General features: G+C 38.1%; 1 protein-coding gene across 1 annotated transcript in view; it reads right to left on the minus strand.

The window, feature by feature from the left end:
* Positions 1-26,157, minus strand: part of LOC131773440 (uncharacterized) — a 39,554-nt gene that overhangs the window by 1,824 nt on the left and 11,573 nt on the right. The window contains 54 exon segments of the mRNA XM_066165426.1: positions 44-236; positions 346-406; positions 651-822; positions 1,296-1,486; positions 1,933-2,978; positions 3,338-3,409; positions 3,909-3,980; positions 4,282-4,353; positions 4,877-4,948; positions 5,039-5,110; positions 5,281-5,352; positions 5,475-5,546; positions 5,772-5,843; positions 5,981-6,098; positions 6,426-6,464; positions 6,614-6,958; positions 7,439-7,547; positions 7,723-7,985; positions 8,618-8,845; positions 9,160-9,311; positions 9,576-9,816; positions 9,974-10,093; positions 10,314-10,452; positions 11,155-11,483; positions 11,842-11,980; positions 12,322-12,671; positions 13,232-13,385; positions 13,479-13,819; positions 14,138-14,279; positions 14,746-15,074; positions 15,502-15,643; positions 16,129-16,230; positions 16,232-16,467; positions 16,781-16,877; positions 17,069-17,331; positions 17,450-17,524; positions 17,930-18,029; positions 18,235-18,338; positions 18,341-18,443; positions 18,445-18,485; positions 19,045-19,143; positions 19,146-19,181; positions 19,706-19,724; positions 19,726-19,790; positions 20,009-20,122; positions 20,310-20,419; positions 20,421-20,529; positions 20,880-20,989; positions 21,341-21,429; positions 21,636-21,730; positions 24,631-24,803; positions 24,899-25,077; positions 25,235-25,431; positions 25,808-26,099. Coding sequence (XP_066021523.1) covers positions 44-236; positions 346-406; positions 651-822; positions 1,296-1,486; positions 1,933-2,978; positions 3,338-3,409; positions 3,909-3,980; positions 4,282-4,353; positions 4,877-4,948; positions 5,039-5,110; positions 5,281-5,352; positions 5,475-5,546; positions 5,772-5,843; positions 5,981-6,098; positions 6,426-6,464; positions 6,614-6,958; positions 7,439-7,547; positions 7,723-7,985; positions 8,618-8,845; positions 9,160-9,311; positions 9,576-9,816; positions 9,974-10,093; positions 10,314-10,452; positions 11,155-11,483; positions 11,842-11,980; positions 12,322-12,671; positions 13,232-13,385; positions 13,479-13,819; positions 14,138-14,279; positions 14,746-15,074; positions 15,502-15,643; positions 16,129-16,230; positions 16,232-16,467; positions 16,781-16,877; positions 17,069-17,331; positions 17,450-17,524; positions 17,930-18,029; positions 18,235-18,338; positions 18,341-18,443; positions 18,445-18,485; positions 19,045-19,143; positions 19,146-19,181; positions 19,706-19,724; positions 19,726-19,790; positions 20,009-20,122; positions 20,310-20,419; positions 20,421-20,529; positions 20,880-20,989; positions 21,341-21,429; positions 21,636-21,730; positions 24,631-24,803; positions 24,899-25,077; positions 25,235-25,431; positions 25,808-26,099 — 8,727 coding nt within the window.

Genomic DNA, 26,157 nt, shown 5'->3' on the forward strand with positions numbered 1-26,157 from the left:
AGAATGACTGAGAAATAGTTAATGGTTTTACCACTTGACTTACCCTAGGGCACTGGCTTATCAGAATGTTGCTTGTTGTGATGTTGTTATGAAGTATTCCAAGTTCCTGTAGTCCTTCTATTGCACCTAGGACGTCACAAGCTACCGCACAAATTGATTCGAAGTCGATGACAGTTCCTTTCTCACAAATAAAATCTTCCAGAGTTGAGCTCGACACAAAGTCGAAACATATCAGGCTTAAAAAAAAAGAAACTTATCGTTCAAAATCTGTTATATTACTTGTTATCAAATTTATGGAGATTTCAATATGTTTGATAATAAAGTTCTCGTTCGTCAACAACTTACAAACTGTTTCCTTGTAAATCATTGATCTTCGTTTTGCCTTGCTCAATATTCAGGTCGCTAGCTACAAAAAGAAACAACAACAACAACAACAACAAAAACTTCAAAAGTTCAGCACTACACCTTTAAATTCCCTAAAAAGGGTTCAAATGTCGACCCCCACCCCCCCCCCTCATTTTCCAACAAAAGGGAAAAATCATCTGTATGGAACAGAGAGCGGTGAAATCATCTGGGATTCCAAAAATGATGCGAAAAATTAATGGCAATTCTAAACCGGTAGTTGCATTGAAAAAAGTAGGGTCACTTACTTTTGCAGTGCCATCGATAATGTAACACATTGGATAGGAGCTGCTCGTCACAAGATAGGCTCTGTACGACACCCACTTCCCGATTCCAGTCCTCCTTCATTTCTTTTCGAAAGTACTTTAGCAACACCATGTTTAGAACACCTCCTTCCTCACACCAAGCTGTAACATAACCCTGTAAGAGCGAAAGGTAATGTGGTGCTCATACTAGTTTGTACACGTCATACATGGCAATGCTTAATCTGAAGCACGTGACAGAGGGGGTGCTTTTCGCCAATTTTTGTGAGATAACCAAAATCCTTGCACAAGATTAGTTGGTAGTAAAAAAAATAAATAAACAGAACAAGGTTGATTCCACCTTTTGAGAAAAGTTCTTGAGCATCCTGTAACGTATGAAGGCAAAAAATAATATATTCGACATGTAAGCCTTATTCCGAGGGCTCTCCCTCGATTAAGGTACATGTTGCTAAACTCCCACGGAGGGTGTTTGCCAACTAGCGAAAAATATGCAGCATGAGATCGGTTCTTGCAATGGCCTCTCCGAAAGTGGGGGGGATCTAAACATAGCTTGAGTGGAACTAGGGCCTACTGAAGATTAAGACTCTTAACTTGACAAAGCGCCATTCTGTTTAACAAGGAAATACTTACTATGGATTGTTTTCCAGCAGTATCATCTTTGAAGATATTTACTTCTTCAATCAGCTTCAGATTAGCGTGCAGGACAACAACCTCCAGCTGCGGCTTTTTCAATACCTTTGCTTTTGGCTGGGGGCTGGAAATGGAAAGGACTTTGGAGAGCAACGTTTTTCCAGAGATGTTCGAGGAACAGGACATTCGATCTTTAAAAGTAAAAATAATAGGATACTTGTCATGAATAGAGGTACGTTTCAAGAAGGAAAAGAAAAGGAGGGTTTTTTGAAGGCGACTGGAAGACTCAACACCATGCATATTGTTAGTTTTAGAATAATTTGTGTACAATTATTGAATCCATTTGATTACGTTAGCTTTGATGTGCCGTGTGGCCTTATGTGATCAGGATTGATTACAAAAATCTTCCAATTGGTTTTGTTTACTTTTTTGTTCGCATTAGCTTGTTTTTTGTTTTGTTTTGTTTTTTTAATCATGTTTGGCTTTTCTTCTGGCAGCTACTTGAGAGTGAAGACGATGAGTTACGAGAACGCTTAAAAAGCTGAATAAGATAATTTCTACGGCTTCTTCGAATCTTTAAGATGAAAATAGCATTCAGAATATGATCACCAAACTATTCCTTAACAGGAATACCCACCTTCCGTTCGTCTGTTCCAGGTCTTCATAACGAAACCAGTGACATTTTTCCCCTTCTGGCTAAAGCTACGTTTGGCTCTATCGGTGGAAAACGTGTAAAGGATTGGATTAAGGGAAGAGTTGAGGGGAAGAACAAACACTGCAATCCACACGTAAGCAATTTTGTCTGGGTCATTGAAATTTCCTGTCAGAGACAAAATGCTGATGATTATTATGGGCATCCAACAGCAAAAATCTGTCATGACTATGAAAACAAGTCTCTTGGCCATAGCGGATTCCCTGTTTAAATTCGTCGATCGAACAGAGTGGGTTACACGCTTTACCGTCAAAAACATTGAGATATACGCAACCAGGATAAAGGTAAAAGAAACAGAATTCATCCCAATGAAGAAGGAGGCGGAATACTGCCAACCGGCCGGTGTTCCTTCGGACAGTTGAAGAGGAAGGCAAACTGCTGAGCGACTGTAAAAACCGGAATCATCGTTTTGATTGTAAAAATAGTTTATTCCGGTGATTGGAATCACTGAGATAACTATTCCAAATATCCACACTCCTGTGCAGGTGAATACGGCAGATCTGATGGTCAGGCGTTTGAATTTGAACGGGAAGACGATTGCAATAAATCTGTCCATGGTGATGATTGTTAGGATTAGTACAGATACCTCACTGGAAAGCATCGATAAGACTCCAATAATTCGACAACCCCAACCAGATCTCCACTCATGGTCATGCTTGAAATATTCACCTTGCCACCTCGCGTCCATGATGGCGATTGCCAACAGGTAGACACCCATGAACATGTCGGCAAATGCTAAATTTGTCAGTAAGAACGAGTGGACTCTGTTCTCCTCGTTATCAATGATTCGCCATATTATGACAACCAGGTTACCAAAGAAGGCGAAGATTCCCAGAATCCAGATACAGGTTTGAAGAGTTTTGTTTTTCATGAGGTCATCGCAGCTCGAGAATTCATCGACTGGGGAATCGCAAGAAACTCCTTCGATGGACTTCTTGGCGTAGCAACAAAGTATGAAGCGATCTAGTCTCCTTTTAAACATTGCAAAATAGAAAAACTTCACTTCAACTCTTTTCATGTTTTTATCTTAATTTCTTAAACTAACAATTAACAAAATTCGGGAAACCGAAATTCTGTAGGGCGATCCTATCGATGTTTAATGGCTGAATGTCTGAATATTTGAAAAGGGCCTTTAAAATAAGCTGATTTTAAAAGAGCAGTGCCTTTTACCCATAATCCTAACGTGGGAAATGGATAGTTGATTTACTACATTTTCCTTTATCAAGTAAAAAAACCATCAACAAGATTTTCTTTGTAGGTAACACTGAGCTAACTTTAGATTTAACGCAATTTAGACTGATGAAATTTGAAAAGCTTTGAAATCACTTACAAATATCTGAGGTTTCTGAGGTCATTGAATGCGTCTGGAGGAACTTTGATGAGTTTGTTGCTATCCAGGTATCTGAATTGATGCAAAACCAAATAAACAAAAATAACTGATTCACCTTTCTTCGTTTCCCAATATCGACTTTGCTGATGCGTATCATATTCAAATAAAACAGAATTATGCGTTTACTAATTCATCATGGACATGAAATAAAAAAGGAGAAAAAGTATTGTGCTTATCTTTACTCTAGATCAAGTTAAATTCTCTCTCTTGTCTCTCCCAAATTAGTGCACAACTTGGTTGCATTCCACGCAGTGGATCTTCCTTTATAACTGAGTTGAAAACATTTTGATCAACTATTCAACTATTCATATTATTTTTACTATAGGAAATTCTTGAACAGTTGTGGTAGAAAGGTTTTTTAATGTAATTCAGCTGTGAGTTTCGAATACACTTTTGTTAAAAATTAAATCATTAAGTGACTAGAAAATGCGAATATAGCTCCACATTAAGGTGCGAATTCTGAAGAGGGGAAAGAATAATTTACTTTTTCTAAACAGCGTTGTATACTTACAAATACTCAAGTGACTTCAACCCTTGAAAGGTTTCCTTTGAAACAGTTGTTAATTCGTTCCTGCTAAGATTTCTGGAGTTTTCAAATACATCGAGGTTAAAAAGGAATAATTGGTAGGGGAATGTCTCACTAATTATCAATGTAAATATCAATAAAAACAACAACAATAATAACAACAACAGATTATTATTGTCAGCAACTATAGTTCATTAAAGAAAAAAAAAATCGAAAAAACTAATAGATGACTTCTTTGCATTTGCCATAGAACAATCGTGTGGCAAATACAGCAATATTCACTTATTATTTTCCATTCTGTAAGTTTTGTTCTAAGCATGATTCAAGATGCCCTCGAAATCATTCAAGATTCACTCACAATACTTTTAATTTCATAAGGTCTTTAAAAATCCCATTTGACACTTCCTTGAGCTTGTTATCTTGTAGGTACCTAGTAGGCAACAAGAATGCTATTGGTAAAAAACACAAGCAAACAAACAAACAAATAAAAAGAAAGCAATATCTACCTACTGACTTGGCTTAAAGAACAGAGCCCAGTTGTTGAAAGGGTGGAGAACGCTATCCAATTGAAAAATGACTATCCAGCGGATAAGTGTCAACAACAAAACATACTTCCAGGCCCCGGTTGTTTCAAGTTTGGATTGCGCTATCCACTGGATAAAACTCTGTCCGACAGATAACGCTGTGCGTTTTCCTATCACTTATCCGCTGGATGGCGATTTATCCGTTGGATAGCATTATCCGTCCTTTATATAGCTGGGCCCAGATAGAGGTTTGTTTATTGGATGGAACTGCCCACAAGTATGGAAACTAGGGCTAGGATTCTGTTTGCCGATCACATGTTCTTCCTTTGATTTTTTCCGATGACATTCAAATCAGTTTTTTATAACGCTAGTGAATACTGAATGACCAAGTGTGCCTGGGTGAACTGGAGACCACTTTAGTGCACTTACAAATGAGTCATATTGCTTTTGTTCTTAAAAGCACCATATTCCAGCTGCTCGATTTGGTTAGAGCGAAAACTCCTGCAAACAAAACCAGGAGGAGAAATGATTCAGCTGATTATCATAGAATTAAAAGTGTCAGATTATTTTCAACTTGAAATAAGTACATACAAAACTTCCAAATTCGAAACTCCATCGAGCATCTCGCTGAATACAACCCGAAGAAGGTTCTGTCCTAAGTCACTGAAAAAAAAAAAAACAATTTCTTTTATTCACTTAGCAAAAGGTGATATCCTAATTCTCTCTTCTCCGTACTTTCTTTCTATTTCTAGTGCTATTTTCCATCTGAGCACATTTAAATCCTGTGGAGAACACATTGGACGAAAATAAGACTATTAAAACAAAACACTCACAGTACGCGTAAATTGGGTAGTCCATTGAAGGCCCCAACAGGAAGGGCTCGAAGAAAGTTAAAATTAAGTCTCCTGCGACGAAAAGGAAAAATATCAATTGCTACGACAAATGTGATAATCGACCTTGCACCAGACTCTAGAGCGAAAAAATTACTCAGTCACCATGAAATAAATCTCTATTTATGGATACTTACATTGTCTTGACGGATGTCACATTTTGAAAGCTGTCTTCATCCACGCGAAGCAGTTTATTGAAGCTCAGATCACTGAGGGAGAGGAAAAGAAATGAGAACTCTTTTAAAACAGTGACATAACAGCTTTAAGCATTGAATGGAAAAAATTTGTGGTCATCTTAGTCCAGAAGGTACAGGAAAAGCTTCTTTCGACAAAAATCTGTCAATCAAGGCATTGGTTAAGGAAATCAAATGGTCTTCTCAACCATAATAATAAAGTAATAAACAATCTTAAGCAGAAGAAATAGGTTTACTCACATATATTCTAATTTAAAGAGGTTTATGAAGTCCTCCTTGCGCAATCGGGATATCCGATTTTGGCCGAGAAACCTATTTAAACACAAGAATATCAGTTGTTTAGAGAAACACGAGGAAGGAACGATCAATTTTATTGTTTCAAAAGAAAAGACGATTAAAGAAAAAAGTTTGAATAATTCAAGGTCAAAAGGACCCCAAATGTCACATACACTGCTCCAACATTTGTTGGAAGGTGATTCGGTACATTTAGTAAATCTTCTCCTGTCACCAGTGTCCTCTTGTTTACTTGTCCACCAAACTCTTTACATTTGCAGCTTGATGGGCATTCTGGGGCGAATTGTAAGACACATGCTCATTGGCATTGATCGATAGGCTAGTAATTCAAGATCATCATATGCAAGTTGAAACGAAAAGAAGCACCGAAACACTTTTAGTTGTGGGGCAAAAGCCCGAAGAAAGAATATATTAGGTAGCTTCTTTTTAATTAATTTTACACAGCAAACAAAACTTGAATGGGAGTCTAAATGTGTGGCATTACGCGATAGTGAGATATAAGAGATGAATTCGTTCGTTTAAATTTATGCAGTTTTGCAAAACGTTACATCAAATTCAAAGGGAATAAATGGAAAGAAATTAGCTCAAGAATCTCTGTACCTTGCTGAAGTGAACATGACGACTCTAAATCCTTGTGAGCTGAAAAATTGAAAAATAAAAACAATGACATTAAATTATGACGTGACTTATTATTACTACATCTCCCTTTTTATTAGAGTCCTGAAAGTGAAATGCCTAGAAAACTGCTTGGTTGCAATAAAAATTCAAAGAGATGTACTGCTTGATACCTGCTTTGGAGTTATAAAAAATCTTGAATCTTGCCGTGTAGGGATTGGCAGCACAACGCAGAGCAATCTTGAGATGATTTGATGAAGAAATAACAATAGGAGGATACATATATCCGCAAAATCGACCCAACGCTGGAGCAGACTTTTCACTTCCATCAAAAATTTGGAGATAACAGCCTTTGCACGTGGGATGGTCCGGAAGGTGAAAATCTTGGAATTCCAAGCGAATATTGTTATTGCGTGAAACGGCAATATACCACGTGCACGCGATTTCATCAAGAGAATCTCCGGAATAGGCCGGTGAAAAGATGTATCCTGACGGATCGGTTATGTCCATATTGCAGGCTGTAAATAGAAATATATAGATACATAAGTGAACGCATAGGAAGAAAAAAAAATAAAACAAAACAAACCGAAAAAAAAAAACAGGTTACAAAATAGAACAGGAAAAAGAGCAAAATATAGATGAAGAAATAAAGAAATGTAAACCAGCAAAGTGCATGAACTACCATCTATTACTCCCCATAGATGAAGAAGACAGCATAGCAAGGAATAGAGAAGTGTGATTAATGGCATTTTTACAAAGGTGAGTCATTAAAGTATGTTACTCTCTCGAAGAAAATGATGCCTCGCATGTTAAACGAATGATCAACTTCGTTGCAAAGAAGTCATAAAGGAGGAGATCCACAGAAAGCGTGTTAAAAGTAATGCAGTCTTCCCTCCTTTGAAATTCCAAGCTAATTTTATTAGAAACTATAAAAACGATGTAACATAGGACTATTTATAAAGTAACAATGCAAGGCAAGATACTGGTAAGTGAGTTACCTCGTTTTGCCGACAGCGGTCTAAGTTTGCATTCGAGTTCCTCTTTGACATATATCCCCGTCAAGGCAATCAAGTCTTTCTCCCTGCTTTTTTGGGCTTTAATCAAAATCTGAAAGAGGGAAACGAAGTTTGTTAACTTACTTTTAGGTACTGCAGAAGACGTTTCGCACCTTATCAGCAATACCATCAACTGACAATAATGAATTGATGGCCTGCATTGTTCATTTAGTACGAGGATACCAAATGTAGCCATGGAAAAGAAAATTCCATAGTTTTGATATTACCTTAAACTTCGTAATAGAGGTCAGCGGAACTTGACCATAAATCCAATCCTGGCCAGAGTTGCGTTTCCAAGTCCAGAGGGGTATTTCACGATAACCCCCTGTTTTCTGGAAAATTGTCAACGTTTTATCTCCAGACCCCTGCAGCATATAGCGAAACCTCAAGCATCTGCTTTTCCCGTCGCTTGATCTATTATATGTGGGGCTCACAAGAACAGCGGTCCCATTTGGCTTGAAATCGACGGTATCTACAACAAGCCTGGCACCTGGCAGTCATACAAACAATGTTAATGAATTGGTGTTTGTAAACCTGATTTTGAATTTTGAGTCTGGCAAATGATACAAGTGTGACAATCAAGGATCATGCATTCCTTCAAATTTCCTTTACATGACCAAAGGAAAGCTAATGAAAGACATCTGACCTATAACATATTAGAGACCTGCGATAGACTCCGCTGATCATGCTGTAATTTCATCAAAACCCAAGACAACCTCTTGTCAGTCGAAGAGTGAGGCACTACTGTATCAAAAGAGGTCCTAGTCAGCATTAGTTTGAATAGGTCATGCCAGAAAACTAGACCAACTAACAAGAGGTATTTTTTTGGACTATCGGTTGACACTTGTTATTTAACTTTGAGAAGATATCACCATTAAAGAGAGTCAAGAACGGGAAAGGAAATGAAGTGATCAACTACAAGCAAAAAAAATAAGAGAAAAAAATCCTTGAATCAAATTATAGACGTGAAGATGGTTCATGTTTCAAACTATCCTTTATGTTAATGAATGAAACACGTTTTTAAAGAGATAACTATTAAAACGAAAACCACAACAAAATAAATTGTTTTGAATGTTTGGCCTAAAACGATAACAATAATAAAGTTATCGAGGTATGACTTACGTTTTCCATCGTTGCAAGTTGGATGTGATTGTATCTCTACTTCCCCAATAAGCCCATTTCTAACTTTTCCCCAGGCCATTGCATTGCCAACTTCCTTTCCACAACCGTAAGACATGCGCAGTATTTCTTCTGCCGTGACTAAGGTGCTCCAAATATTAAAGCCACTCAGTTTACCAAAAATAACAGACGCAGTTCCATTTATAGTCCTAAAACCAATCGTCACAACCCCTGCATATGCAAATTAAAACAAATTTTTCACAGGGTAAATTGGTTTAAACGGTTCAAAGATGCAAAGCAAAAGGGGGAAAGTGACCGAATTATTTGATTGTATAGCTTCCTTCATCAAAGTCTTTCCATGTTGTGGCCGCAAACAATAAGTCAACTTCGCAAAACTGTCGGCGTTATCAAACCTAACTTAAAAGTGTTCACCTTTAGGTTAAATTTGTCAATTTGCTGAACCTCTTTGCATCCAGGTGCAACTCAGAAGAAGATCACCAATTCCTTAAATGAGAGATCCCTAATCCCCAGCTTCTTCTACCTACCTTTATTCGGCTTCGGAAGTAGGGGCGCCATGAAGTTATTTAATTTGACATTTCTTTGACCATCCTTGAAAACTGCAAGCATTCCAACTTTCCCATCCCAGAAGACACACACGTGGTGCCAGGTGGAGTCCATCACGTCCATTGAATGCTCTCTGTATAGAAAGAGCGAAAGACACTGTCTTTCAATAACTTATAATTACTGATAATATATCACGCTCAATACTGACTGACACAAATTTGTAGGCTTTGAATGAAGGGACAGAGAGAGCGAGGTCTCTCTGGATGAACCATAGTTAAAGGCAGTTAACTTCCCAACAATTGATAATTCTCAGGTGTTATCTCTGCTAAGGCAATGTCAAAGATTGTGAGTAAGATATATGATAAGAAACAACCCTATACAAATCCCACCGTGATACCTTCTTTCGCTGCCGCTTTGAAGAGAAAATGTGTTGTTTCCACAATAGATTCCGAAAATTAGAATCTCATTTTCTTCGGCTGATCCCTCATTTTTGTATTCCATAAAGAAGCCACTGTCAGCAGTATTCAACCAAAAGCAAATGGTAAAACAGCATTCATCCAGTACCACATCTGATAATGATATGTAACCGTACTCGCTGTCAGGGAGATGGACCTCGAAGTTGCTGTCGACACTAAAACCTTAAACGGAAAAAGTAAAAACGAAACCAAAATAATTCTTATTGTGACGCTATTGTCATCCTTTTTTCAATGTCTGTTGCAAATACTAAAGTTTTTTTTTTATCGATACAGACGACATTTAATTATTATCAAGCTTTTTTTTCAAGTCATCACGAACCTTCTTGTCCGCCACCTTCGCTCTGAGAGATCTGATCAAGATTTTTATGTTTGATTCTTTTCCAGCCACGTTCGTTTTTCCATCCACACCAGTCTACTGATGTGTCACAGGGACGGTCATCTGAAAGGGTGCAACAAGACACTAGAAATACCAGATCCTCATAGTATAAAATTCCAGTGTTGCACGAAAATATTTTATCATTTAGCAAGTACCAAAAAACGATTCCCTTTAAATGTGCTTCCTTGGAATGCCTCGACACCTGAACAAATCTGAATTCAATTATTTGATCGCTTGATGAACTGAATGAAAATTATTAGGAAGGACACACATCCCAAATTACCTGGACATCCATAAAGTTCTACTCTCATTGATATATGACCATACCAGTCAACAGGCCAAAAACGGATGAAACGTGCTGTGATAGGCGGGACAAGTTCATTATAAACAACGGCGTGTTGCTCAACGTTTCCATCAAAAATCTACAGATTGAAAATTGTACATCCTTTATGTTAATGAATGAAACACGTTTTTAAAGAGATAACGATTAACGCACTCTTAATAATCTCAATAATCGTAATATTTAGGGTTAAAAGATAAAATTTTGAGAACAAAGCGTCTTGCTTAGTTATAGAGCTCGTGTGCAATGCTAGTTTTACGACAACTGGCAGTAACATCACAATCTCATTGGCCAACTTGCGATTGTCGATAAGAGTACAAAGTTCAGCCGTAAAAAGCTCGTGTAAACGTGTCATGCAATAGTCACGCTCTGAAAGAATCGTTTTATATGACGTCGGTATGTGGTTAAAAACCAATTGACAGTCGATCACCGACAATCAACATTTTTACCGCTGTGGTGATGATTATGGTTATCGATAAGAGTAAAGACCACGCCAAACCATTGTTAAACGAAAAGTAATCTCACCTCCTTACTTACAACTAAGTGTAATTTGTTTCTTTCTGCCTATCCAATAGACAATTCAACTTTGTAATCAGTATGCCAAGGTTTGACGAAACTTAGCATTGATTATAGGGCATAATAACTTCAGGTTAAAGATACAATAACTACACCGAAGCTACGGAAATTCTGTGTTTGGCAAATAAATATTATTCATCGTAAGATGACTAGAGGGAATTGGAAAAGGAAACTGAAGTATAGTTGTCCGTGAAAAAATATGCGCCACCTTATGTGCATTTTTCATCGGTTCTTTGTAATATTGGAAGTTAACACCATCTTTACTGTATTGCAGCTTGTACTTCGTCACCCACTGGCTGGAATCATGTCTTCCTTGAGTGGCTACACGGGTCACATTGATGTTCTGACTACGGAGATCTATCTCAAGCCATTGGCTGCGGTTGTTCGAGGCGGCGGACCAGGATCCTCCTTTATCCTTAGCTGCCTTGGAGTTGAGTCTTCCTCGCATAGCCGCATGAGCATCGTCCAGTTGGGAAGAAGAACTCATTTGTCTTTCAGATATTGCACCGTTGCCCACACCGAGGGGTTTCGTACATTCTGAGGGTTTTAATAACTCTATGAGAATTCTTGATACTTACGTGTATCCTCAAATTGCATGGTAAAAAAAAAATGAAACAAAACAAACACCAAAAACAAACAACAAACAACTAATAAAAAAAAACCAGCATGGATTGTTGGTAAATCACAACTGGCGACTCAATCCTGACTAGTTATTACAAACGTTGACAGCAATCAAGCGCACGTAAAAAATACACGTGCACAGCAGGAGGTATGGTAGACTGAATTGAAGGACAATATATGGGACTAGATGAGAGTTGAAAGATTGTGAAAATAATGCGAAAAGTCGTATTTTTTTTGCATTTTTTAATGATTTAGAGGATTAATACTTCCTCACCTCGACAGCCATAGACCTCTACCCTCATGGCTATGTGGCCAAACCAATGTTGTGGTCGAAAGCGGATAAAACGTGCATAGATTGGCGGGTTTAGTTCACTAAAAACGACAGTGTCTCGATCAGAGTTTCCAACAAAAGTCTAGGTTAGGAGAAATAAAACAAACGTTTATAGTAAATAGGTTAACTTATCGCATTTAGAGCACTCTTAAAAAGTTTGCAGTTTCTGAAAGGGAGTGATCCAGCTTCCTCTTCCTCCCAATACGGTTCGATATGTTATTGGGATATCTACGGGGAAAGGATAATTTTTTTTCTTTTTTTGCAGGAAAAAAATTGAGCAGGCCTAGAGTTATGACCAATAGAATTTGTTCCCGTGCCAGATATTGATTGAGGTTTTGGGTCCCTGAATCGGCGTTAAAGCTGAAAGTCAAGGAATGAAGAATGAAATACCGTTGATTGCAGTGCATCATTTAATTACAGTACCTTATCTGAAAATTTTCCGGAACCCCTGTAGTAATGTAATTTTTGTTCGTCATTTCCATATTGTAACTTATATCTTGTCACCCAGTGGCTATCATCATGTCTTCCTTGCGTTGCAACTCGTATTACTCTGGTGTACTGGCTTCCTAGATCCACTTGCAACCATTGATGTAAATCATTTCTCTCCGCAGTCCAGGAACCAGCCTTTTTTGCGGTGATCGGTGCAATGTGCAGCCTAGCAAAGATTGCAGCATGAAAGTCATTATATTCCGAAGAGGCGCTGATTTGTCCGTCTGATATTAAACCGTCTTGCATACCAAGAGCTTGTCGACATTCAGATCCATTCATGGTAACTAAAGGGTGTAAACACGATGAGGACCATGTCAGACATTTTATTTGCAAGAATAGCTACAATACCTAATCGCGTCAGGTGGTACTCTTGGGCGGCGCAACAGGCAATTTCGGTCGAGCCATAATTCGTATGTTGGAGAAAGGTAGTAAAGCCAAAATACCCAAGGTAAGACCGAAGAAGCCCGATGTGCTGGCAAAATTCACCAATTAGGTGGGATTATGTGTTTACCGAGCTAACGTTTAGTCCAAACCCAAAGTTATAACGTGTCATACTGACATTGTCCGTTAGTCAGTTACCCACTCTGGCAACCAGTCCGTTGATCAATCAGCATATTAGTCACTCACTCATTCAGTCAATAAGTGATCGTTGATATGAATGAATACATAACAAATAGATCTGACACTTGAGTAAATTAGAAGTCGACGTCGTCTACATAAAGCTGCTAATTAATGAGAAAGCTGCACTGTGCTATTGATGCATTTACAGCATTCTTAGAACAACTTTCTCTCGCTATTTTCGTAGAGATACATTCCTATTTTAAGTCCGAGCTGCACTCCTCACCTTTACTACTATACTCCAGACATCCATACAGCTCCACCGTCATCGATATATGGCCATACCAGGCTTGTGGGATAAAGCGGATATAGCGAGCTCTGATCGGTGGGTTTAAGTCATTATAAACAACAGTACTGATGTCGCTGTTTCCACTAAAATTCTAAATTGAAAGAACGGCAATTTGTTGTCTCTAAATATCTATCATTGTAACAGAACACAACGTTAACAAGTCCGTTAAAAAAATGTACAATACCTTTGCCGCTGACTGTCCTAGTTCCTTAAAGAAAGTAAAGTTTTCTCCATCATCACTGAACTGCACCATATAATGTGTTACCCACTGCCAGTTCTTGCGCCCTGTGCCAGTTCGACCTTGTGTAGCCACCCGGGTTACTTTAATGTATATACTTCGAAGATCAATTTGGAGCCATTGGCTTTTATCTTTAGTGCGAGATGACCAGGCTGATGCTCTCCAACGTTCACCTTCATAGTCCAGTCTTGCTTGAGATGCGGCATGGTTATGATCCAGTTGCGATGATGCACTTAGCTGTGCATCAGGAATAGCTTTATCTCTTAAGCCAAGATCCCTTTGACATTCTGTTTGTTGTATGGAAATCGAACCAAGTAAATAAATATCCCGGATCATAATATATACCGAAGCTTTCTTAACCTAAATTAACTGATGATATATTCTAACAAAATACCCTCTAAACAATTATTTCCTGGTGATTTTCCTCAGTCAGACAATGAATAAATTTGAAAAAAATAAAAATAAAAAAAAGGAAAGAAAAGAAAGCGAACAACTGTCTCCAAAGGGTAAAAAAGTTCTTGAGCTAAAGGACCTGTAACGGATACAGGTATCGTAGAAACTGAAAATGAGAATTATTTTCTCTTAGAAGGAAATGCTTCGCCTACCATCTGAACATCCATACAATTCAACCCTCATAGATATCCAGTTATGCCAAGACAGGGGCTGAAGGCGAATGAAACGGGCTTTGATGGCTGGGTAAAGTTCGTGATGAACAATGGTGCCACGGTCCATATTTCCAGTAAATCCCTAAGTAAGACGAATGTAAAGTAAGATTTGTTGATTAGATTTAAGGAAGGGCAACTCTAAAATGCAGATAATTTCAGTGGATACCGCATAGGATATGGTAACGAGTACGCGGCAAAGAACGTCCCAACACGAGAGCTAGTGATTAAGGCTTTATAGCATATCAATTCATTACATTCGTCTAACTTCTCAGTTCATAAAAGAGAAAAACATAAGACGACGAGCACTGGTGATAATAACTGACTAAGGCGGAGATTTATCTGACCACCTGGTTATCCATTGCCTATTAACTGAATAGCTGATATGGAGTTTTATCGCTTGACCTCGAATTGCCATTTTTCAACTTCTGATAATGTCATCGTCCGTTGACATTATCAGAGGTTAAAAAATGGCAATTGAATGATATTGATTACTGTTTGCTAAACATTATCTGCATGATAAACATTTAATTGACTATTTTTTTATTTACCTTGTCCTCGACTTTCCCTTCTTCCTTGAAGTACTGGAAGCTCTCTCCGTCATTCCCGTAGCGCAGTTTGTAACTGGTTACCCACTCATCGTGTTCTTGCCTGCCTTGTGTTGCTACACCTGTGATTTTAACGTACTGACTTCCCAGATCAACTTGGAACCACTGCCATGCATTCCTTTTGCCAGCTGACCATCCACCTTGTGTCCTCCCTGTCGCTTGAAAGAATAATCTTCCTTGGCTTGCGGCGGAATATCCATCCCATTGTGAAGAGGCAAGAATTTGTCCACTCGAGATTTCGCTGTTTTCCATTCCCAGAGCTTTATTACACTCTAACGGTAATGAAGCAGATCATTGTAAGGAAAAATACCTTATCAATGTTCATGATAATTGTCAAACCTTATCAACGAACTACAAATTTCTGAGGTAGGCTGTTGACTGTAAACACTTGTTCAAGCTAACTAACCGAAATCTAATGGCTGTGCACGATGATCCCGAAAACAGGACTCAATGAGAATTAAAACATTTCCGTAAACTATTATATAATATTCTTCTAGACAGCGATTACTATGAAAGTTTCCTTGGAAATACAGACATCATTATTCTAGCCAACGGTATCTGTAATTTTTACATACAAAATGGCACCTACACTGTTTTACATTTTTCTTTTTGCCAAGTAATACCGAATATTTTGTCTTATCTACGCGTTTTCGCAGAAAAGAAAAGATAGAACCAAACGTCCGTAAGTAGTTGACTTGCCTTCTACATCCTGATACAGTTCAACTCTCATTGAAGCTGCTTTATACCAAGCCACAGGTCGAAAGCGGATGTAACGTGCTCTGATGGGTGGATTAAGTTCATTAAAAACGACAGCATCCTGGTCAGCGTTTCCAGCAAAGTGCTGTATCGACAAAACGTCGCGTTATGATAGTTTTGCTTTGTAAATACCAATAATTAGATCTACGATGTTAAGTAACTCACATTTTAGCCCATGAACAATCTCTCGAAGCGATATTACTTATCTGTAGTAAGCCCTGTTCATACAGAGAATGCTTACGGGATGATATCCGTCAGAAAAACTGCCTTTGTAGGGGATTGTTATGTGAGGATAAGTGATGTAAAAAATCATGAGTGGAAATAGATCAGCGTTTGGTCTTGAAGCGTCATCCATTTTTCACGAGCGTGTGGTGCTGTTCCCAAGAAACACACATTTGAGAAATGAATTGTATATTTCTCCATCTGACAACCGCACCTAGAATCAATAACCTTTCTTGCCTCTTTAAACCATCTTCCTTAATACTCAGAATTTTGCTTACTACAAAAATGTTTAATTGTCCTGGCCGGACTTGCATCTGTGATAGACTTCTTTCTACATTTCGTACGTACCCTTTCTATGGTTTGTCCCGGTTCCTTGTAGTATTTGAAGCTTACTCCATCGTTGCTGCACTGCAGCTTATATTCCGTGACCCACTGAGCAAAGGGTCCGTTTTCTCCCTTGCGTCGCAACCCCTGTGACTCTTGTGTTCTGAATATTCAGATCAACTTGGAGCCATGGACTTGAGTCCTCTGAACCAGCGGACCAAGACCCTGCTTTGCCTGGGGTTGCTTGGAAGTGAAGTCTTCCTTGGATGGCGGCATGAATCACATCCACTTGTGAAGATGAGGTGATCTTCTTGTCAAGAATCTCACCGTTTTCCATTCCAAGGGGTTTATGCTGATGCAAATCTAAAGATTACATATATAACAAAGTATGACAAAAATCGGTTTCAAATAGGCCCTTTCAAGGTGTATTCAGCAACTACCTCTTTGGAATCTATAAATGTAAATTAGATACACTTATACGCTGTGTAAATTGAAATTGCATTATTCTACTGTTTATAGCTGCGTGCCTTTTACTAAAGATACTGAGAGCAAGAGCCAAACTATTAGGAAACCTTCATTGTTTGTGGTATCTAGAGATACATAGCCATAATTCGACAAGCAACAATCGGAACAATATACACGTGAATAAAGGCCATGAATTGTGATGGAGACTTACCATTTCTTCGCTTGGGAATATGCTCACAAGAGTCTTTAGAAAAGGATACTTGTCTGATAGCCAGAATTTTCCATTCATTCGTTCCCACTATTTCGATCTACATAATGATATGAAATAACGTCTTTTTGAATAACGAAAGTAACACCACTTGAGTGTGTAGCATAACTTTCTAACTAAAAAGGTTCTCGAATTCAACATCAAATTTATTTAAAATAACTCTAATTCGCAGGAAGCTTAAAAAGCTTATGAAATATCTAAGTCTACAATACGAGCATGTTTGGTAAATACCTGAGCATCTGTGAAATTTTTTGGTAACGGTGTTTGTGTGTATGTTGTCCCAGATGTAGTCTGGTCCGCGAAGAGAAGCAAAGTCGTTAGGTTTGATGGTAACATCTTTAATAACACTGTTATGGACGCTTCATACTCGTCGTTGCCTCTGATGAAATACCAGAGATGTAAACACTTCCATTCGTTGTATTTTATGTTCGGAGGCGAAAATAGAGAGTGACGCACCGCATGTGCTCCAGGGCGAAGAAAAATAGAGGAATCGTCTGATAAGAGATTGTTACAGAAAAGAATTATCAAAAGCCGAAAATGTTTAAAACATGCAATAACTGTTCAAATCGACTCTCAACTGAAGAGTGCGCTAAGGTAAATTTCAATCATGACACACCTTTTGAAGTGTCCACCCTCCTTGAGCCTCCCAATCGCATGTGTCTTCTTTGAAATCACAGTTCAAACTCTCTAAAAGTGCAAAGAGGTCAGAGGACCTCATTGTCGTTACATGCCACATAAGAAACTGCCCAGTAAATTATTTCTACTCACTATGCTATAACCGAGTGCAAATGTATGCCTCCTTTAACTCTCACTTTATGTCTGGCTTTTCTATTGCGCTGGTACAACGAAATTTCCAATAAGTTAACGGCAACGGCTTGAGTCGTTATTTTAGTTTAAAGACTGTTTGTTGCGAGGAATTATCTAGAAACGTACAAATTTACAATTATGGAACACGAGAAACAAAATTTGCTTGTACATTTAAATGCAATATTTACAAATCATTCTTCCTACTACAACGAAAATGAAACAAAAATCATGCATAACCATTGGCTTATGGACATCTAACTTTGTTAAATATCTTATTTCACTTACTCTGTGTAATAATTGTCTTACAGTTTCCATCAAGCAATGTCAGATCATCCAGAGCTATATCACCGCTGCTTCCATAGCCTACCATTCCTTCAATGATAAACTTGTAAAAAACAATAATGACGATGACGTTGACGATAACATTAACAATAAGAGTAGCTATGATAGTGATGCTGACGGTTATGATATCACTCAATGATCACGAAAGTCCTTCATACATTTGATTTCATGAATTATAGATGTCGATGAACAAACCTTACATTTTGCAGCCGTAAGTACTCGGTAACCATAAATACAAGGAGGCCTACCTTATAAGCATCTCCACTATTCAAAGTTGTTTGTGCGAACTTCCACTGGTCCCCCTGATTTCCCGAAAGTGTCCAAACAATTGTCTCTGATTGGTTAGTTTTAAGTAGATGCTCAAATTGCCGATTTCTGACCCGTACATATGATACCAAAACTGAATACACACTACTATCATTGGTTCCATCCAGTCACTTAACAGCCTTGCTCTGTCCTCCAGGCAATTGTGGAGAGGCTTCGATTTAGATATACGACCCTGTTATAGAATAACAGCTATTTCTTTTAAAGTTCAGGCTATGCCAAAAAAATGGTAGGAAGACGTAAACATCAAGAGAAGATTCTGCATTTTGCAACCGTCTCATATTTATAACGTTAATATAGAACGTCGAAGAGGATAACCCTGGAAAATTTTAATTAGCTTATTTGCCTTGTTAACAACCCAGAATCACTTTCAGAACTACATTTCTTACAATGATGGAGTTACACATATTGCACACATAAAATTATAAATCCCTGAGAAGAGAACAATTAGACACGTTAAAACAAAAACAAGAAAACAACATCAGAAACTTAATAAATTAGAGTAACCGATATAAATAGTTCTGTAAATAAATAAACGAAATTTTAGGATTCTTTCCTTATTCAGTCGAGTATGTCCTCCAAATATTTCTAGGATAGAGTACAAATATACTGGGTGTATTTCACAACTTAATATCCCACTGGCATTTCCTACGCGACATTTTCGTTTAAAAAATGTCTGAACGGCGGCAGAAAATTGATCTCAAGAAGTGTTAGTCCTGAACGTAGTCCTTAACCATCCTTGCTAAAAGTAGTGTGATCATATCTTGGACCAGTATTCTCCGTTGGTGTCTTGCCCGACGTTATGGTCCACTGGAACGTGGCATTCCAGTCACATTCAATGAGCAAAAATTATCGTCGAAACTACAATGGCCTGTTTGAAAGGAAAAAATCAGCTAGTACCGAAACACAGAAGAATAACAAAGCTTTGGATTAAGATCCCTCCATGCATACGGAGTCGCTTTTCAATATTGAGTTGCAAGGATACACAAGGTTATTGTTCACGAACGACTTCATTTTGATACGGTCATTTTCAATGTGTAAAATGAACCAAAGGAATTTTACAACTAAAACTGACTGTTCCAATTTTCCACAATGAAAAACTGTAAATGACCCCGTAACTGTTTCACCGAGTCGAATTTTGCCTTTCTGTAGGAATTTGAGTCTTCGTAATTATAATCAGTAATTCGCGAATATCAAAATTAACTACGTTTGTTTCATCTGAACCCTGTCTTTTTATCAAACAAGCCCACCAAATCAGTCCCCAAATGAACCAGACGTTATGTCTCCATATCGTAAACATAAAGGCAAGGAAGAGGATAAAAATGGAAAATAACTGACCGGAAAGAGTGGATTTTAAGATATGGCAGCATCTTAGTAATTTGATATGAATGTTACCTCTGAAAGATGATTTACAACTGCAAGAGCTCTTCCGACGTGTCAGATGAACACGATAAATCACTGAGAAGGCAATCTCCTGCTCCTGAAATGCAGAAATATCAAGGGAAGGGCAAGATCGAAACCTTCTCACTGTTTCTTAAACAGCATTTCTAAAGCATACCATGATACTTTAAGACATCATTAGGATTAGTTTCATGAGTTACAGGTAAAAAAAAAGGCATGGTCTAGAGTTTTTGTGAATTAACACGAAATACGCTTAATTAGAATTAGGTATACATTAGGCTGCTGTGTTATGCTTACCACATACAGACGGTGTGTTAGTACCGTCCTCACAGAACGGTATTTCCGTACAGGTATTAGACCAGGAAATGCAAGTACCATCAAGACAATGATATTTGAAAGGACATGGACTACCTGAAAAGCAAATCTTTAATTTGAGTCAAGCGAATACAAATACTGCGGATAAAATTTTCATCACCGCTGGCCAGACTTAACGACTGTCTTATTGAAACGTATCGGAAAAAAAATCACTCTTTAGTCCGAGATGACCACAAGAGTTAAAAGAAAACTCCCTTGGTGTCCTACGCAATCATGAACTTACGACAGTTTATGTCATCATCTCCGTCTGAGCAATCGTTGCTACCATCGCACACAGCTGCCGCGGGGATACATTTTCCATCCTGACAAGAAAACTCACTGGAAGGGCAGCCAGTTCTCCTCGTCCGATTCATCTTTCCACGCGAGGTCACCATCACATGTTAAATCATTTTTGACACATTCCCCATTGTCACATCGAAACTCTTTTTCGCCACAGTGAAAACCTAAAAAAAATCGGCGAAATAAGTTTCCTACTTCATTTTTCTTTATAATGAAAAGCCATAAAGAGAAAGAAATAATGACCGAAACTGTGCCACATTTCTGTGAAAGAAGTTTACAAAGCGGAATAACATTATTATCGCAGACAAATGAGTTAAAAATAGGACAGAACTGAACCTTAAGTCTCTGCTCTGGTTGCTACTGTCATGACCAGCCTACTAGTGGCCATGAGCTGTTGGCAAACCAAGTGTCCGCCTCAAACGTAACCGGTAAGGATTTTGGAAGATTAAAATGACCGTTAAGTTCCTTATTCGAAAGTATAGGAATGAAAAGAGGGAGCAGAAAGAAAGATCACCTGGCTTTGCATAGTAAGGTAGTAAAACACAGTTCTCAGTCGTTATGCTGACGTCATCAATTGCCACATTCACTGGGTCATCAACAAAGCCTTCTCCCTCAAACATAAACCTGTCATCAACACACACAGAACAGATAGAAAGAAATAAGAAAACTGATGTTATCAATAATTAAATACATGTTTCAAGGCTGTAACATGGCATGAGATATAAACCTCACCCATGAATACAAATAAAAGAGGATTTCCCTCAAATTGAAATGGAAGCTCACTTACCTGAATAGATACAGAGCTTGGTAAAACACCTGTGAGCCCCTGAACATCCTGGACCATGGTATCCAAGCAGCTGCCAAACTAAATAACTCCTTGACTACCCCTTTCTTCTTTTGCTTCCCAAAGTGTAGAACTTTCAAATACGAACTTTGATTTAGTTGGCATGAGGTATCTGAACCGTATGCACAAACCCATCTATCTCATGTAGCTGGTTTCCCTGATAACAAAGGACTCTTAAGCTGTCCCTCTGGAATATTCTTCCGATGTAGGCAAAATGGACCTGGGAGATGTAATATTGAGGTCAAGTATATAACACATTTATATAGAAAAGGACCAAGCTACTTCTAGCCAATCCGTCACATAAGTAGGGAATTGACCGGGACAGTTTCAAAGATTATGACGCAGAGATCCCTAGCAACGTATTTGTCTTTAAAAAAAAAAAAAAAAAAAAAAAAGTAAGCAGGTAGAAAATATCCTCTTGCTTACCTTGGGAGAACTTCCCATTTCCTTGCCTCCAAGGTTAGTCCAGCCTGCACAATTTCCAGACATACGAAATGGCATTCTTTTAAATACTAGAGCAGCTGTGAGAGTTCAAATCATCGTTTTTGAAAAGTAATTATTATACTTGCTCTGCTTAAAGTACTTTTTCCTCTTAGGGATGTTAACCAAAAACGGAGGACAAGAATGGGCGGATAAATCCAAGAAACATATGGTTTTTTCAAGAGAAAGTACTTTTGCCAGCGTACATTGTAAGCGATTTTGCAGTTCATGGTTTTTGAAAGCTCAATCTCAATGATATTCCGAAGCTATCTCCAGTTTAAGCCTCACGACCCAGCAAAACCGAATCTACAACCCATTCATTTGTTGATTGCTCGCCAAAATATGCCCAAATTTTCGTTTTGTCCGAAAAACGCGCAGAATGTCGCTATATAATTGGTTGTTCCACGTACCCTTTCAAAGTTTTTGAATTTTAGTCCGTATTTATTGTGAAGTCTTTTGAACCTTTACAACTGACCTTAATTTAACGCGTAACTGATACTTAACTTATAATAAGCGAGGGGGGAAGAAAAATAAACCATCAACTTCATAAAAAGCAGTTTCCACACCACTTTAAGATGAAACATTTCCAAGCAACTCTCTCTTCAAGAATTTGCCCTGACTGGTCCAGGATGAATAGCTTATCTGATGGAAAATTTTGGTCTCAAATTCTGAACCATTTTGAAGAAGGGTGACACGGTTTATCAACTTTCTCATAAGAACCATGTTTGAAAATTTGCAGAAGTTCATCCTAAGTTTAGCAAGTGTTTCGTTTTAGATTTTGGTGGTATTTTTGTTCATCATCGTATTATATCATACCTGTCAACTGTCTATAGAACAAGTGATAGGTACGCTAAAATAGACGACCTTCACTGAATAATTTCCCGGCTGTCTCTCCGTGTCAAAGAAAGTCTCGAAGGCTGTATTTAAAACAAGACATATTTAAACCGCTGAGTTCCTATTGTTACATTTTGCATCAGGGTTGAGATGTTCAGGTTCCTTGGACAATCAGGGCAATATCGCCCGGACAACAGAAGCTGGAGGTACCTTAGGGTTAAAAAGAATTAGATCTAAATTTGAAAGTTTTAAGCGTTCATTTTAGATTTCACATCAATTCCCCATATTCCCTAAATGAAATATGAAAGCTTGACGTGTTATTTAAGCATTGTTACACTTCTTATATCAATACCAACCTGAAATGCGTAGACTTGACCCAACGATGGCAGCTATCGACGTTCAAGATCGTTGATTGTCACCAGCCAATTTTCGTGTCCCTGTTTAAGAGAAGTGATTTAGAGAAGCATTTAATTATTAAAAATTGCAATAGAAAGCATTTCTTAAAACATATTTATTGCGTAAAAAAATGACTGACGTTTTCGATTTTGGCTAAACGTCATTATCAAGTCAAAAAATATTTAGAATTTGCATTCTACATAATTATATGCACAATACCATCGGTGATAAAAAAGCGTCCACCGTAAGAAGACAAGCGTAATTAAACAAAAAGTTGGCACGTATGGATTCCGTCTGGATATTTAAAGTATGCTTGAAATTCTTGATGAACAGCCATTTCAATAGACTAAACAATCAAATTTTCTAGCATTTCCTAATACTTCTACACAACTTGGTTTTCTTTAAAGAGGTGGTTGCTAAGGCGAGTTTCCACGAAATGTCTACCGCTTGCCGGGGGGGGGGGGAAGACTTGCTCTGCAATGCACTGATGAATGTGTCGGGCTGGTGTACCCGACATAATCTGCCTAGCACAGATCACATAAAAAAAGATAAAGAACGCATCAGTCGATTCAACACTTGAAGGCTTGATTTCTTTGGGATTTAATAACTTGTCCCAGTTTCTTTCTCCAAAACCAGGCTGCAATGTAGGGAGAATCTTATGCTACGATCGCGCTACTGCTAATCCGAACCGCTTAGCGGCCACGTGCTCTTTAATGGAAGACTAATTCTTACTGTGTCCGTCATCGGTGTTTCTTTTCCGTTACACCGGTATATCACCGGCCTATGCTTTTCGTCTACCACGGAGGCTTTTTAATGCAGAATGTGTCCAAATTTGCACTCTATTTTCTGTCGTCCCTCGACTACTGTATGGTCCGTATTGATTCCGCTATCAGTTTCATAATTTCCTTTTTATAAATTTTTCGGCATGCATAGCGGAAAGAACACCGATGATAACAACACAATAAGAATTATTCACGTCCATCCAAAAGATCTTTCTTACGGTTTAGCTTTTCATCATCCCTTTTCATTTTGGTATATATAGACCTGGCACTCAAAAAAATTTTTTGACTTTAAATGACGTTTAGCAACTTCGAAACTTCGTCTTGGTTTCTAGTCACTCTTACTATGTTTAATAAATGTTTTAGCGCATTTTTTTTATGGTTAAATGGGCTGTTTAAGATTTAAAAATTTACGCCGTTTCCTTCAATAATCCGTGCTGACACTGGGATCCACTATTTTTTTTAAGAATTCCCACGATTTGAATTCAGTAAGTACTCTGGGTTACGAAGTGAAGTTCATGAAATCAGGCTTTTCCGGATGAAAAGAGTAGAACGCGAATTATAGCAAGTCCTCTCTTATCTAAACTTTCTTTCCCCGCTGGTAACCGTTCACTTGCAAACTAGCTTTTTTAGTCTCTAGCTTTTTTCTAGTTTTATGCATTATCCTTCCCCTTTTTTTTTTCTTTTTTTAACATAATTTACCTTTCAAAAAAGTTGACGACGTTCCGAAGCAGCTTCGATTAAGAAAAAAGCCAACCAAACAAAAAATCAACAAAAATAGAAAAATTCAAAAAGGTGAAAAAACAAAAAAAAAATTAAATAAATAAATAAGAATGAAAACAACAACAACAAAAAAGATACAAAACAACATTACAAAACACACACACACACACGCAAAAATTAAAACAAAAATAAAAACCAAACCGAAATACCTGGTTTCGTCCAGAATAGTCTTTTCCCAGGAATGGGCCTTTCAAAATCTCCATTCGGCCTACGCATGCCAACTGATATATGATCGTTGCCGTCTACATCCATTCCATACACCTCCATACGATAGAAGCGACATTTTTCAAGGAAGATTGGCTGCGATGATTGCTCTTCGTACCTTCAAACGACAGGTCACGAAAAATTTAAACATAACTCTGACTGTCTTAAAAATTCAAGAGAATCGGCTTTCTATCCTTCGAATGAATCGCTTACCTGTCCCATTGAAGATGTCTAGTGAATTTGTTTACAGATATAATTGGACTTCGGTTCTTTACACTCTTGTTTGATTTGGTGTTAACTTTTACAAATCCGAATTCCACGACATTATACTTCCACAACTCGCATGAATCGTCGCACGCAGCGTAAAAGACGTAGGTACCGCTCTGAGGAACCTAAAAATGGTAAGTAGGCGATTAAACTTTGTCTTAGAAGCTGGAAGATGAAAGCAGACTGTGTGAGACTAACAAAGAATGACTAATTTTTCATTTTCTCCGAAAGAAAACGAAGCAAAGTTTTAATGAGCAGGAAGAACTCCACTTTCATGTTTACCAGCAAGTAAGCTGTCAATCTTTGCGCGTATCTGTCTTCCAAATTGATAGGAGCATCAAAATCTGGCAAAACTATCCGGCTTCCAGGCGGACCTTGAATGAGTGGATGTTCGCGCATGATTGATTTACTCCCGGCTTCGTAATTTTTCATTTGATACCATGTCTCTCGTAGCACTCCCTTTGCCTCGGTAAGCGAATCTGACGTGGATAGACACATTGCAACGTGTTAACTGCTACTTAGGGTAAAAGAGAAGGAGGGGGGTGGGGGGGGGGGGGGATATAAGACCGCCTAAGAATATGAATACTAAAAAAAATGGGATTTTCTTCCTTCGCTCATAAGATTGTTTAAAGGATGGGAAAGAGTTTGTAAAAGTTGTAATTTATGCAATCTCAGCCGTTTACACTTATTCTATTAAAATGAGCATGAATTTCTCGACCCCGACGAATCAAGTCGATGACTGTAGGAACTGAAATAGTTCCTAAAAGGCTTCGAATACGCAGCCTTAGTTATGTGATCCAAAGGAAGGCTCTAAAAAGGAACTTTTATGTAGAAAGAGAACTAATGGCAACTTACCAATAGTTTCCACGACAACTTGGCACAGGACAAGAGAGACATTATTACCCGTCAACGTTATTTTCAGGTAATTTCCTAGCGCTGGTGGTGAGCAGTAAAATTTAAATTGTTGGGTTACTCCATCATATTTCACCAATTTGGAGCAGGTTGAGTCTCTGCCGTGTGGACTGTTTAATACTCTTACGTTGATCATCCCGTTATCCCGTAGGCAGCAATCAACTTTATTAGTGATTACCACAGACATTACGTACAAATGTTTATCAAGGTTAACTTGCCACCAAGGGTTCGACTCCTAAATAAATAAAAAAATGAAATAAGTGTTGCGTTAGAACTTAACAGAAAGCAAATGA

This window comes from Pocillopora verrucosa, chromosome 4, assembly GCF_036669915.1.
Source record: "Pocillopora verrucosa isolate sample1 chromosome 4, ASM3666991v2, whole genome shotgun sequence".
Classification (NCBI taxonomy): Eukaryota; Metazoa; Cnidaria; class Anthozoa; order Scleractinia; family Pocilloporidae; genus Pocillopora; species Pocillopora verrucosa.